This window comes from Cucurbita moschata, unplaced genomic scaffold (assembly GCF_002738365.1).
Source record: "Cucurbita moschata cultivar Rifu unplaced genomic scaffold, Cmos_1.0 Cmo_Scf00044, whole genome shotgun sequence".
In the NCBI taxonomy this organism is placed as follows: domain Eukaryota; kingdom Viridiplantae; phylum Streptophyta; class Magnoliopsida; order Cucurbitales; family Cucurbitaceae; genus Cucurbita; species Cucurbita moschata.
The window spans coordinates 867,526-882,745 of NW_019268560.1; the positions used below are offsets into that span (position 1 = coordinate 867,526).

The 15,220-nt window shown below is 38.3% G+C and overlaps 1 protein-coding gene across 1 annotated transcript in view; it reads right to left on the reverse strand.

Moving 5' to 3' along the window:
* Positions 1-1,049: 1,049 nt before the first annotated feature.
* LOC111434204 (mitochondrial fission protein ELM1) overlaps positions 1,050-15,220 on the reverse strand; it is a 20,715-nt gene continuing 6,544 nt past the window's right edge. Inside the window, exons 4-10 of the mRNA XM_023071584.1 lie at positions 14,801-14,950; positions 14,553-14,679; positions 5,015-5,127; positions 4,879-4,942; positions 4,681-4,774; positions 4,467-4,575; positions 1,050-1,614 (exon numbers count right to left, since the gene is read on the reverse strand). Coding sequence (XP_022927352.1) covers positions 1,513-1,614; positions 4,467-4,575; positions 4,681-4,774; positions 4,879-4,942; positions 5,015-5,127; positions 14,553-14,679; positions 14,801-14,950 — 759 coding nt within the window. The 3' untranslated portion in view covers positions 1,050-1,512. The remainder of the gene's footprint in view (positions 1,615-4,466; positions 4,576-4,680; positions 4,775-4,878; positions 4,943-5,014; positions 5,128-14,552; positions 14,680-14,800; positions 14,951-15,220) is intronic.

Sequence of the window (15,220 nt, forward strand, 5' to 3'; positions counted from 1 at the left end):
TCATGTCTATGCTGATGTCTCTGTTGTGCTTGTGTCTCAACATGTCTTCAATGCCCACTTTGCGTGGTGGTGTGTTGCGGGGAAGTACCACATATTCAACCCTGCCAAAAACTGGAAAAATCCAAGGCTATGTTAAGGTTTTAAATGATAGGTCCCAATCATATTATGCATGTGATTGCATTGCTAACCTCGACCGTGGGATGACTTATTGAGTATTTCTTAAAATACTTGAGCCTTAAGCCACATGTACTCTTATATTTTTCAAATAAAGGTAAAATGTCTCTGCCCAGATAGCAGTGAATGCTGGAAATACCATTAAAGTCAAGATAGGGCAACTCTTATATTTTTCGGGCAACTCTTATATTTTTCAAGGTAAAACGTCTCTGCACGGATAGTGCTGAATGCTGAAAATGCCATTAAAGTCAAGATAGGGCCATAACATGCATGGATTTATATTTAATATTCGATAGGTGGTTTATTTCATTTTTCATGTTAATAGACTATATTATTTACAATTTCTTGTTTTAAATTAAATGTGTAAGACTATGAATTTATTTTTAGAGTTATAAATTTCACATATACTATTTAAAGCATGCATGTGATGGGTGTTGTATGTTCTTATGCGCCTAATTGGTGGAGTTTTAGGTGGCAAGAGACTGATGGGCTTGTTGGAGGATTTTGGGCATAACGAATCGATACCAAAGACGGATCAAGGTAGCTTGCATGCCAAGCCAATAGGCAAAGGGCTAAAGGAAGAGCGTGCAAAGTCAATCAGGCACCTATCATGTGACCTATTGGTCTTAAGCAATGTCTTGCACAAAGCGACCCACCTAGAAAAGCTTGCCTTTATGTTAGGAGAAACTAAAATGGACCTTCGATCGGATGCAGGTGTTCAATCCCTCCGCCGAGATGTCAAGCAAATTCCTAAGTATTGATGAATGACTGGCCACCTTTTACATTAGAAGAGCAAAAAGTTCGAGTCATAGCTACAGAACCAATAGGCATGAGTGTAAGCTTATCTAAAAGATAATAATGGCTGCAAAGCTCAATTAGTAAAGCATGGGCCACTAAACCAATGATTTATAAACAGATGTAACTAATTTCCACTAAACCAATGGTCAGTTTCATGTTTGTTCCAACTGTAGCTACTAACAAAACCATTTAACATTCTGCTTATTTTAATCAAATACAATTAACCCAATTTACAATAAACACATATTTTTCACCGTACGGTATAAAATTTTTGCTGATCAAAATCTAAGAGCTGCCAGATCTGTGGAAAAGAGCAAGCCAAAGCCTCTGCATATGATACAAGCCGCACTAACAAACAGCTGCTAGCTTCATTATTCTTATCTCAAGTTTTGTCCAAGAATTGGATTTGAAACCATTAATGCTTGTAATTCTCTGTTCCTATGTGCACCAGTGTACAAAAGTAATGCTCAAAAGGTGAAGGGGGTGCCATTTTTTATGACAAATGAAGCAGTGTGTCTAACACATATCCACAGACTTCCCCTATGGTCGTATTCTCCAGCCGCGCTTGGCTAATTCATCCCGCACCCGAGTAGCTGCTTCTGCTGTGTCGTTCAGTGGAGGGTAACTCCAGCTCTCCGAGATCTGAAATGTTAAACAGAATATATAAAGGGGGCATCAAACATCCATTAGTCAACATCAGAAGGAATGTGAAGCATTGTCTTAACTAGTTAACTTTTATTTCGTATCAAATAGAAAAGCCACCACATCCAAGATATTCTTTTCAACTTTTGTCGCCAAGCAGAGAAGAATGGCCCAATGCTATCAATTATATTGAAAAAGACCAAATCTGTGAGATCTCACGTCAACATATGGGGAACGAAGCATTTCTTATAAGGTTGTGGAAACCTCTCCCTAGTAGACACGTTTAAAAACCGTGAGACTGACGGCGATACGTAACGGACAGAAGCAGACAATATCTACTAACGATAAGCTTGGGCTATTACAGAATTATACTAGACAAAAGTATCTGTCGCTTTCTAGCACTACAGTGAAAGGAATCTAAAAAAGATATCAAAATTAGGAACTGATACTGAAGCATCTTAAGCTTTCCATGGTCCAAGCCTCCAAGGAAAAAGACTGACTCAAACTGAAGAAAATCAAAGTTCTATCCGGGGTATGATAACAAGACAACTGACCTGCCTCAAAAAGAGGGAATCTGGAACACTAAAACGTGTAAATGCAAATAGAATCTGATGGTAATTGAAGAAGAGACACGTTCGTGTATTAAAAATAGTTCTGAAATCAAGGGGTTTTTTAATGAGATTTCTTCATTTATTTCTATGTTCATCTATTATTGTCAATTAAAAAACAGGAAACAGATTAATGTGATCACGGTCTTGATCAAACACGTGGGAATCTAATTAGGTGAGCAGCCCAAGTTGAGCTCAAGAAGAACTTCCAAATAACTAGCCCAACTACTTGACCTATGGCCCATCGACCCACGCTCGTGTGGCGCCCATTAGCTTGGCCAACAAGTCCATCTACACACACACCATATCTACCAAGCACTTAGCCTAGCCCTGCGTGCACACAAGGTCCACCAGGTTGCGTGCACACAAGGTCCACCAGGTTGCGTGCATATGTTGGCTCATGAGGTCATCCAGTGTCATGGTCATACTTGTTCAAGGCGTGTTGTTGAGCTAGCCAGAGCCGGAAGAGCCGGAAGACTACATAGTTCTAGGTTGAAGGGACCCTTTTGCAGACAAAAGGAAACCGATGGCGTGTCCCAAGAGCGAGAGAGCTACGGAAGAAACTAAGCCAAGACTGTCATGATACCTTATGTCAAACCTTACTTGTTTGTCGTACGGAGAATCAAGGAAAGTTGTTTAACTGCTTGGCTATATAAACCCATAGGAGGCTCCATTCTACCCCTATGCAAGCCTTGTGTTTAGGTTGCACGTTTTGAAGCATTAGATTGATTGGTCACCAAACTTGTGAAGTGTTTTAACTTTGAGATATGAACTAGTTCTCTTATCTCTTGGTCTTTGACCAAAGGTGAATCCGTTAGAACCTTCACCTAGTGTTGATCTAAGCTGATGCAAAGGCATTGAGGCTTGGGTCTTGTGGATTCAAGGCAAGTTCCTAGTGAACAGTATAACAGATTGTTGGGGAAGTCTATGAGATGTCAACATGTTTGTCAATGACATCACGTCTTTTAACATCTGCTGTTTCTCCCTAGTTCTCTCAAAAAATAGACATACATATAAACTTGTTTTCCCATGCTAACTTTATGTTCCAAGAATGTGCTTTAAGATTAAGATTAACACTGCTATTGAAATCAATTTCCCTTAGTCATGTGATTACTTACGTTTAAAAATAAATGTAATAAGAACAACAGATTGTGAATTTAATTAAGCAAGACTTAAAAGTTTTATTTAATAACTCCACCAATTATACAAGACCTTTTGATTCCTATTATGTATCTTAAAACATCAGTGTTCCATATCCATAAATCTAGGTTATCAACATCAGCATCGATATATTCCTCGATTTGTCTTAACTGTAAATAGTTTCTTAAAAAAAATCGTAAGTAGTCCCCCCCAAAAGATATATCGGTACACCATTTAGAAATGAATAAGCGGTCAACAATATTATATATATCAGAGCATACTTGGATCAACTTACGTAATATGATCTTATATATAACAAGACTAGTCGTAATGAAGTAATATTATACGGCTGACAACTACTCAATTCAATTAAGAAGGTGTCTGTAATAGTAGCACAAGACAAACTTTAAGGAGAATTGCCCTTCAGCAGAGCCAAACAAGATGTAACTGCCCAGGTCTACCCCTAGCAGATACGGTTCTCTTTAGACTTTTCTTTTCGAGTTTCCTCTCAAGATTTTTAAAACGCGTCTGTTAGGGAGAGGTTCTCACACCCTTATAAAGGGTGTTTCATTCTCTTCCCCAACTAATGTGGGATCTAAGAATCCACCCCCTTCAGGGCCCAGTGTCCTCACTGGCACTCATTCCTTTCTCCAATTGATGTGGGACCCCCCCTTTCGGGGCCCAGCGTCCTTGCTGGCACACCGCCTCGTGTCTACCCCTTCGGGGAACAATCTCCTCGTGGGCACATCGCCCAGTGTCTAATACCATTTGTCACGGCCCAGGCCCACCGCTAGCAAATATCATCCTCTTTGGGCTTTCCCTTTCGGGCTTCCTCTCAAGGTTTTTAAAACACGTCTACCAGGGAGAGGTTTCCACACCCTTACAAAGGGTATTTCGTTCTCCTCCCAACCTATGTGGGATCTAACACAAGAACACTAAGATGAGATAATTTCAGAATATTCCTTCCTGTTCTCCATGCTAGCATTTAATTTTGTAACATGAGTTAATTAGATCACGCATTCAAATAAGGAAAAAACATCGAGAGACATGTATCAGCGTGGTCACTAAGTATGTGAAGCATCGTGGAATTAAAAAAACACTTACATCCTCAGTGCCTGTGAATGGGCGGATGACTCCTCTCTCCTTCAAAGATTTGTGGAACGCTGAATACTTCCACTTACAGCGCTCAGTTCCAATGACATAGACAGGCTTCCTGCAATTATAACACAGGAATTATCAGCACACCAAGGTATAAACTGTGACTAAAACACTGAAAAAATGAAAGCAGGGTGATTAATCGTGAGATGGACAATCATACCCAGTACTGCAAACTTCACTTATCATGCTAACCGAATCTGCGGTTACAACAAATGCATCTGCCCAAGCTAAGTGGCCCAAGTGTGGATTTGGCTCTGACGAATATTAATATTGAATAACTGAATTAAATTTGCAAAAATGGCAACAATACTTCAAAACTACAGACGAACTCAATAAACTCATTTCATAGAAAACGAACCTTGTCCGTCCCAGATGTAAACTTTTGGATTATCCCCAAGTTCTCTCACAACAACGTTATATACCTGTCAAGAAAAGAATAACGTATAAGAAAGGTCACAGATGGATATTACTAAGATTTTTGTTCTCAACACTACCTTCTCAGGAGTTCTGTCTGAGAAGGATATTCTGACGCTTCCACAGCTTGCAAGAACACTCAGCAAACCGGTTACCAGCTGCTTTGCAAGATCCACACCATATCGACAGCTACCTGCAGAAATCATATTATAATTCAAAAGCATGTTATCTATTTATTCTCTATTAACATGATCTCACCAACAAAAATGCAGTGAAAATTCTGAGACTTATGACTTGTGTATACAAATTGTAAATTAATTCAAACCCGTGGTTCTACTACTGATCTGGATTGAAATTTGAGCACGTCAATATATCTCCTCTTCTACACTTAGACACTAGAAACTACCGTACTCCTATTTCATTACTTGTATCCAGTAAGCAAAATGAAGAGAAAATAAAGAAAAGAGGGCACAAGGCGCCAGTATAACCCCCTAGGCAATTTTCCCTCGCATATTTAATGAACAAAACGAGAAAAAAAAAAAAACAAAAACAAAAACAAAAGAAACAGCTATTAGGCATATGGAAAAAGAAGATAATAGCTATAAATCATGGCTGCTAAAGGTTTCCCTACATTGCCTAAGCAGCACAATTAGAAAGACCACCCTAAATTCTGCATTGACTTCAGCTATTGTTCTGCTTTGTAAACAAATCCCTCAAGATTCCCTACTACCATTCCTAACATTCACAGACTTGACAAAGCAGGTTAAATGCCAGCACTGTGACTCCCTCAAAATTACAAACACAAACAGCAAAGCAATGAAGGTTTCTCAACAGTATATGATTTTATTTATTTATTATTATGATCGAAATGAAAGGAGCAAAATCTCCCAACACCAACTGGTGGATTACATGAGGTGTAACGCTCCAAATTTTCTTATCCTAATTAGTGACGTCATCCATACACGGCTAGCTATGCCATCTCTGGGTAGTGTTGGATGTGTGGTACTTCTCCACACACGGCCCATGTGCGCGCACATAGACCCACCAGGCGGGCCTAGCTTGGTCGGGCACAACGTATTACACGTCAACAGACACCACCGAACAGAAAAGACCCGCATGATATCATGGTGAACATAAATATCAAATTCATACTTTTATGACATAAAGAGGAAGTATCCCGATGCAAATGACATACAAATATGCATGAGATCCCATAACTTACATTACATGGCATATTACGTAATATGAAAATACGTTCCAATTCCATAACATAACTCAATCATGCTACATGTACACATGGCAACATTCATCACTATCATGGCAAATAATATTAGCATATCAACCATAACTTTTTATAACATCAATAGTCATCATAATCCATGTATCACATAGTCATATCACATAAAATATGGTGCATGTAAGGGCCACAGGACATGCACCATCATACAACACATAATAAGCTAACTCCAACTGTAAAGTCACTTGCTTGACGGCCTTGGCCGAAGTTACTCATAACAAGCTAATTCCAACGGCTAACTACGTCCTTAAGAACCACATAATATATTTAGGAACTTTTCATAACGTATCCTAGTTAAACCGTTAATTATCAAGGTGAACTCCTAACACAATCTTTGTTTTACTATTAAGAGCCATACTGACCTCAGAGGCAAAAACAAAGGCAAAACTGGCTTTGGAAGGGCCGAAAACCAAGACACTTCCTTACTTCCACTTGATTCTTCCACCGAAATAGAAACCCTAACGTTCCGAGAAACCCTCAAAATACCCAGTGAACCAACCCACTCGATTTCCTTTTAAAAGCTCTCAATTTTCCGTTCTCTACACTCAGCCAAATTCGAGAGAAAATTTTTCCAAGACGGCTGAAAGGTTGTGCTGAGAGATATAAAAGAGTGTAAAATGTTTTTCATTAAGACAATAATTGTCTCGCCGAAATCTCGCATATTTTTTGGCGAGAATAAATGCTACATCATAATATCCTGTCATTTTTTAAATAAAAAATAAAATCTTAAAAATAAAGAAAAATCTAAACCTCCTAAAAAAGACTTTCGTCCTCGAAAGTCTCTATGGCAAGAAAACTCTGGATACTTCTCTCTTATCTCATTTTCTCGTTCCCATGTAGCCTCCTCCATTGGTTGGTTTCTCCACCACACCTAGACAAATGCAATGTTTTTGGTGCGTAGAGTCTTTACCTTGCAAGCCAAAATTCCCAACGATTTTTCCTCATAGCATAAGTCTTCTGCCACACCCAAGGCCTCAATCTATCACATTGTGTACAGTTGAGAGTAATGGTGGTAGGGCTAACCTATACGTAGCGGGTCCAATCCTCTCCAAAATTTCAAAAGGTCCTATAAATCAAGGACTCAGCTTGCCTTTGCGTCCAAACCTTAAGACACTTTTCATCAGGGCCACTTTCAAGAATACCATGTCTCCCACTTTAAACTCTAGATTCCTCCATCTTGAGTCCGCATAGCTTTTCTGTCTACTCTGAGCAGTGCGCATCCTTTCTCTGATCTTTTGCATCGCCTTATTCTTAACTTGGACCAATTCGGAACCCACAAACTCACGCTCCCCTACCTCATCCTAGCACAATGGTGTTCTACACCGTTTACCATATAACGCCTCGTACGGCGCCACGCCAATTGTCGTCTGATAACTATTATTATAAGCAAATTCCATGAGATGCAACTTTGAGTCCCAACTACCAACAAAGTCAAGCACACAAGCACGTAACATATCCTCTAAAATTCCAAGTAAAATTCCATGAGATGCACGTAACCTGATTTTTAAGATTTCATTTTTATTTCCAAAACTGACAGGATATTATGCTGTAGCATTTATTCTGGGCGGAAAATATGCATGATTTCCGACAAGATAATTATTGCCTTGATGAAAAACGTTTTAAACGCACAACCTTCAGTAGCCTTGAAACAATTTTCTCCCGAATTTGTCTAAGTGTGTTTGAGAGAACAAAAAACTGAGAGCTTTCGACAGGAAATCGAGTGAATTGGTTCACGGTATTTTTAGGGTTTCTCGAAACGTTAGGGTTGCTATTTCGGAGGAAGAATCAAGTGGACGTAAGGAAGTGACATTGAAACCGCTGCGTGTTCGTCAGAATAGGTGGAAGGTGCTGCACGTTGTCGAAATCGAGGAGGCAGATCGATTAGGGTTTCGCTGTCTTTCAGGTTAGGAAGACGAAACGTTTGGATCGAGTCAGATACCCTCGAACACAGCCTCGTGCTCGGCCTCCGATCTCAGCTCAAATCTCAGACGAAGAATCGGGCCACGTTTCATTGGCGGCCCAATACTCAGCCTGCAGACGCACACCCAACATTCGGCTCCGCACATATACACAGTTCGGCTCGGCTCACACGTACACGAAGTCGGCTCGATATACTCACAATATATCGGTATCTAGGTTTTCGGCCCTTCCGAAGTCATTTCTACCCTTGTTTTTGCCTCTAAGGTCAGTATGGCTCTTAATAGTCAAAAACAGATTGTGTTGGGGGTTTACCTTGATAATTAACATGAGATTTAACTATGATACGTTATGAAAAGTTCCTAAATATATTATGTGGTTCTTATAGGACATAGTTAGCCATTGGAATTAACTTGTTGTGAGTAACTTCGGCCAAGTCCATCAAGGCAAGTGACTTTACTGTTGGAGTTAACTTATTATGTGTTGTATGATGGTGCGTGCCCTGTGGCCGCTGCATGCACCATATTTTATGTGATATGACTATGTGATGCATGGATTATGTTGACTGTTAGATATTATGAAAAGTTATGGTTGATATGCTAGTATTATATGCCATGAAAGTGATGAATGTTGCCATGTGTGCACGTAGCATGATTGAATTATGTTATGAAATGCCTATGGAATTGGAACGTATTTTCATATTACGTAATATGCCATGTAATGTAAGTTATAGGACCTCATGCATATTTGTATGTCATTTGCATCGGGATACTTCCCCTTTATGTCATAAAAGTATGAATTCGATATTTATATTCGTCATGATATCATGCGAGCTTTTTCTGTTTTGTGGTGTCCAGCGACGTGTAATATGTTGTGCCCGACCAAGATAGGCTCAAGGGGTACGTATACGAGCCCGCCTGGTGGGTCTATGTGCGTGTACATGGACTGTGTGTAGAGAAGTACCACACATCCAACCCTACCCAGAAAGAAAAGTACCCCAGGTCATGTAAAGTTTACGAAAGTTAGGCCCCACTCATATGTTGCATGTGTTTGCATATCTAACCCCAACAATGGGGTGACTTACTGAGTATTTCATAAAATACTCAAGCCACGTGCTACCTACATTTTTCTGGTAAAGGCAAGGCACCAATGTACGGCTGACAGTAGAGCTGAGGTTACCATGGAAGTTATGAGATGGCATAGCTAGCAGTTTATGTTTTTATTTGAGTTTTACGTTAGATCGTTGAATATTTATTTTATCTAAATTTTCAGGATTCAGTTATTGAATGTCTTTATTTCGGAGTTATGTTTAGTTTGGACTTTGAACCTTTATGTAGGTGTTGTTTTCAAGACTATTTATGTTGAATTTTCCGCTTAAAGATTTATGCATGTATGGATGACGTCACTAATTAGGTTAAGAAAATCCTAATTAGTGGCGTTACATGAGGACTTTCAAATTAGAAAAATCAGAGGAAGGAGGATAACACTGACACAAATACAAAGAATGAAAAATAAAGGAATCCATAAACCTACAAAAAGAAGTAAAGGAATCTCTGAAAAGTCTTCATTCCTCTCCCCCAAAGAAACCCAAGGAAGACCTCGTTGAGAACATCAAAAGTGGAGGCAACGAAATCACAGATGCAATCTGGTAAAGCCAAAGACCAACCAAATGCTTGTAGGATGATGGCTCAATAAGTGGAAGAAAAAGAGCAATGTAGAAAAGGTGACCCAGATATTGAGAGTGAGAAACACACATAATACACCAAGAAGGGGAGAGATTTATAGAAGGCATACGCCACTGAAGGTGATCAGCTGTATTAATAGCTCCAAGATTGAGCTTCCAAATAAAACTTTTAATAATCTTCCTTGGATAAAAATCTGACCAAATCACCCTTTAAAGACTACTCGAATGAGAAACAAGGGAATCCAACAAATGTGTTGGATGGATCAAGGGGCCAAGACCAAGAGTCCTTAAGATTCCGCCCATGCAGCTGTTTCCAAATCATTTACGTTTCAACAAATATATAAATTCCAGGTACTTTTTTAGACTATCCAATCATCACTGACTGTAATTTGAGGTTGAGCAGTTAAGCGAAGGGAGCGAAAACCAAGGAGAGAATCCCACAACTGAGCCGGGATTCATGCCAAAAAGAAGTAGATAAACAATTGTCCAAACATCTAGCAACTCTGCTATAAATAAGGTCAGAAGTAGAGCTAATGAAATTGCCCAATCATCTTGGTTTGTCCATACACGTTTAGAGGAAGATTCATCACTTCAATCCTCCTCCATAAGTCAAAGCATCTTGTTGAAGGGTGATTGTCATCAATGGGAGAAAACACATTCATTGTTTACCGATGAAAATCCAATATGATTTGCCATAGAGGGAACATGCAATTGTTGATGATAAACATGAAGCATGGTCTTGTTATTCTTAAAATGATTGATAGTACAACACGTGGTTAGAGAGGCAAAGATTGATTGACGTATACGAGGCTGATTGTCATGTTGATTGCAACATTGGAGAATGATGAACCTCTTTCATTCCTCCCGACCTTGAGGCTCTTGTAATGGTGGCGTGTGGGGAGGTTCAACAAGGATTGATTGATGTGAACTTGTTTTGTCCATATGTTTACTGGACGATTCATCAGTTCAATCCATCCTCCATAAGAAGTCATAGCATTTAGTTTGTTGGTTGCTACCAAGACGATTTCTTTTAGTAAGAGATAATTTTCATAAAAGGAATGTAATATCAATGATGTTTACAAAAGACCTTCCCACTTTACCATGAGGGAGGTATAACTCTAGGAAGTAAAAATATTAGACAATTTAAACGAAGAGATAGCTTGATAAACAAAATTGTCGAAGAGCTTTGTAGAAATTTGTTTTTTCCATAGATATTCTTTGATTGCTTTCTTTTCATAGATTCTAAAAGAAAGTCATGATGAGTTTTTTCCATAGTAACTTTTTCATTCTTGAAGGATGGTACGATAAGGCCATGTCCAATAAATCCTTTGCCTCCTTAGAAAATGTGAGATGTCATCCAAAGATGTTGAGAATCATTATCTAGAAAGTTTAAGCGTATGTGCAGCATAAATAAGTGCTTTTGTGATTCGCTTTCTTTCTTGTATAATGGACACCAATTTGGAAATAGAGTCATGTCGAGCCTTCTTTGTTGAAGCTTTTCACGTGTGCTAATGGTTTTATACATTATTTTCCAAAGAACTTCACTGTTTTAGGTTGATCATAAACGTGAAGCATGGCCTTGTTATCCATAAAAGGATTGATAGTACAGCGCATGGTTAGAGAGGCAAGGATTTATTGATATATACTAGGCCAATCGTCATGTTGATTGCAGCATTGGAGAATGATGAACCCCTTCTATTTCTCCCAACCTTGAGGTTCTTGTAATGTTTGCGTGTGGGGAGGTTCAACAAGGGAATCCATCTTTGAAGTATTTCTTTGGAGGTGGTACTTTGTGTGGGAGGAGAGTGGCGACGAGCCTGAGTTAGGTAATCAGAGATCAATCAATAAAAAGAAAACCAACTTTTCTTGTTGGATTTTGGTGGAATAAGGCTTCATTGGCACCAGCCGAAGTGCTGCAGTTGATTTAATTCCACAAAATAGTCATTCTTGTTATTAAGCTTTTCCAACTAGAGGACAATCTTCGGATCTGAATTCTCTCAAGAATTTGTAGGTGCATGGGTCATTGCCTAGGGTGTGGAAGGATGAGGCTAGCCAATTGAGGGGCAAAGAGTGGAACGAAACTCTGGTATGCCAAGTATCTTAGCTCAGCTCCAATGGTAATGATCATCAAAAGCAATGGCAAAGGTTTTCCTATCAATGATCATGGACCAGGTGGAGTGATTCCAAGGGAGTGATTTAGTGGTGGAAGTCATGGTGACCGAAAATGTTTAGGCATGGGAGGAAAGGGAAAGAGGGAGAGAGGTGGTATACGAATTATTTGTTTATTTATATCCTTTATTCATGAGTAATATAGGTGTTAAATTTAAAGCAAATATGAAGAGTTACTCTGTTAGATATCCTCGTTCGGTAAAAAACATTAGTTGTTCACATAGTGTGAAAAATTATGTTTCTGCAAAATGCAAACTTACCTTTTTGACTCTAGTCTGTTTTTCACACCAGTTGGTATTAGAGCGAAAAGAAAACCTACCAACACAATTCAGGATTGCATGCTAGTATAAACACTTCAATAAAAGTTCTTATTTTGTTTGATGTTAGACCCTCGGTGCATCTTTTTATCCAATGCTCTTTCTCCTATGCACAGTGTCTCTGTACTCTTCAGCATGCAAAAAGGTTTTCTCCTTTCAAAACCGTAGTACACAAACTGGTCCAGCGCAAAGAAAGACAACAATTTGTCTGTGCGTTTGCACCATCCAAATAAGCTTGTATCATTATCAACCATCCATATTTGAACCGCACGACTATTGGAGGATTCATCGTGCCATGTCTGAGCAGTCCAGTGGTGTCCTTGTTTGCCACTGATCACATCTGGTCAAAACCATACATCTAACCTAAATGCAACAATGTTTGGAGTAACATCTGAATCAACTTTGTTTACTGTAGTTGAGATTTCTAAAAATGGGACCATTGATCCCAACAAGCATTCTATCCAAAGAATCGCCATTCAATTAAATGGATGCAACTTTCATGGTAAAATGTTGAGTGTATATTCATGGACCATTAGTTCTTCTCTTACTTGTAGTTGATCTTCGCCCCTTTAATGTTTTATTACTTTCCAAATATTGAATACAAGTTCGAAGATTCTGATTTGGAATCCAAAGTTAGTTTGCGTAGAATTGGCTCGGATTTATGTTTTTGATGATATCATTGTGGAAGATTCTTTTGATGAGACTCTTCATTTGGTACTCAATGAGGAAATATGGTTGTTTCTTCAAGCAACAAGACTATTCTGACAAAATATACAGGGAATGCTTCTCCATTGGGTTTAAAAGATTCTCTGCTCCTCAATAATAATTGTGGTCTTCAGCTTTAGGAAATTCCACCATTTTCAGAAGGTTAAGCTTGTTTGGCAGCTCAGCCAACTAGTAATTTCATTGGGGCAGAAATTGCATAGGACAAAGCTTCTATAGTTTCTTTTTGGTTTTTCCTGATTATTGTGTGGGTTTTTTCCTTTGCCGTCATGTCCATCATATATAGTGATTTTCAGGGGTAAAGGTGCGCCAGCTGTTAAAGTTTTGTTTCTCAGAGACTTCAAGTTTTTGATGTTTTATGCTTTGAGAGGCTTTGGAAGTCTAAGCCTGTTCAACTTCTTAGTCATTACTGTTTTGAAGGTTTTGGTTGCCCTACTTGAAGCTCAAGTTTAATCCCACCCAAATGAAGTTACAAAAAACTTCTCAATCGGAAATAAGATAGAATAAAGATTAATCCTTGAAATTTGATCTAGTTTTACACCAATAGAAATCCAAAATAAATAATATGCTTGATGATGGTATGGATCTTCCTTGTAGTTGTTCTAGCATTCCGCTCATTCCAAATTATCCAAATAAGCACCCTGTTGATTTGTAGCTAGATATTCTTCTTGTCCTTCTTCAAACAGGACAGTAATAGACCAACTGAAAACAATGAGGAAATGGGACCAGATACCTGTAACAAAGGGGAAATCGTTGAAGCTAAAGTGTTGAGAAGCTTACTGGTTGCATCAAGGTTAATCATGGTTTTATGAAAGCTTTAGAGGTTCTTGGCCTAAGCATGGATAGGGTATCATTTTGTTTGTGCTTCACATAATAGTTTTGAATTCGCAGAAAGCTTCTTCTTCCAGTTGAATTTCAAAGCTTCAAAGGAGAAACTAGGTTTATTTCCTAGAGATGGTAGCAGCCCTCTTTGCTGATTCCTTCCAGTTACTTTGAGCATTTTCTGCTGTTTGTTGGATACATTTTAGATGTTTATTTCGTTGTTCTTCAAATGCTTAATTCTCATGTATTTTTTGGGCTTTTCAATTTTGGGTTGTTTTTGTCTTTCTTTGTTCCCAATTAGGAACTTGTATCCTTGAACATTTTTTTTTTCCTTTTAATTCATCAACCAAATTTCTCAAACCTAGTTAGTCTTTGAAATGTTTTCCAAAAAAATGCATAATTAATATAATGTCAATGACCGACCAAAATTCAGTCAAAGACATAACAACTGCTGAATCTACTCATGCAGCATAATACAAAAACAATCATTCAGCCTGCTATATAGACACTCGTACACTAGGACTAATAATATAACTTTCGCAATAGCAAATAAACAAGGAATAATAATTTTTATAGGAAAGTAATAATTGTAAACAAGGTATAGTTGATGTTTTAAAAACAAAGAGAATGAGGAATAACGAAAAATTTGATTGACCAAGTATGACGGCCCAAGATTAAGAAAAACTCACTTGTAGGCCCTCCAATATTGACCACCAATAAGGGTTTTGGAAGAGGAGCAAATGCATCATGCCATGCACTAGCTGCACTACGTAATGTAGCAAAATCAATCCGATGCAGGGCTCCAACAGTCAAGACCTAATTTTTGAAAATTTTAGAACAGACAGATTTTGTTAATGGAGAGAAGGGAGCATGACATTATAAGCCTAAACATTGATTTTGAAAAAAAGTAAGAGATATTTATGGTCAGCACACTTACCACATGCTGATCTGGAGGTTCGCGTGGAGTTATCCACTTCCTTATAAATCGAGGAACTTGCTCTTGTGCTTGAGGAGTTAAAGGATAATAATCATGATGAGGAGTAATGACCATGTCAAACCGATTCAAATGCAACCTTGGATGTTGAATCTGACCCCAAAAGAAAAAATATATATAAGAACTCAAAACTTAATTCTGGCCTTACAAAAACATCCATGAATAAAAATACACAAAAATAATAAAAGAGAAACTTGTGCAACTACATTAAAAACTATGCAAACTTTGAAGTTTTTTCAATCTGGACGTATTCAATAATGCGAGTGTGCTTCTACAAATTTGTAATAGCACAAAGCACAACTTTTATTATGATACAAATAGGAAGCGATGCAAAAAAAAAAAAAAAAAAAAAAAAAAAAAAAA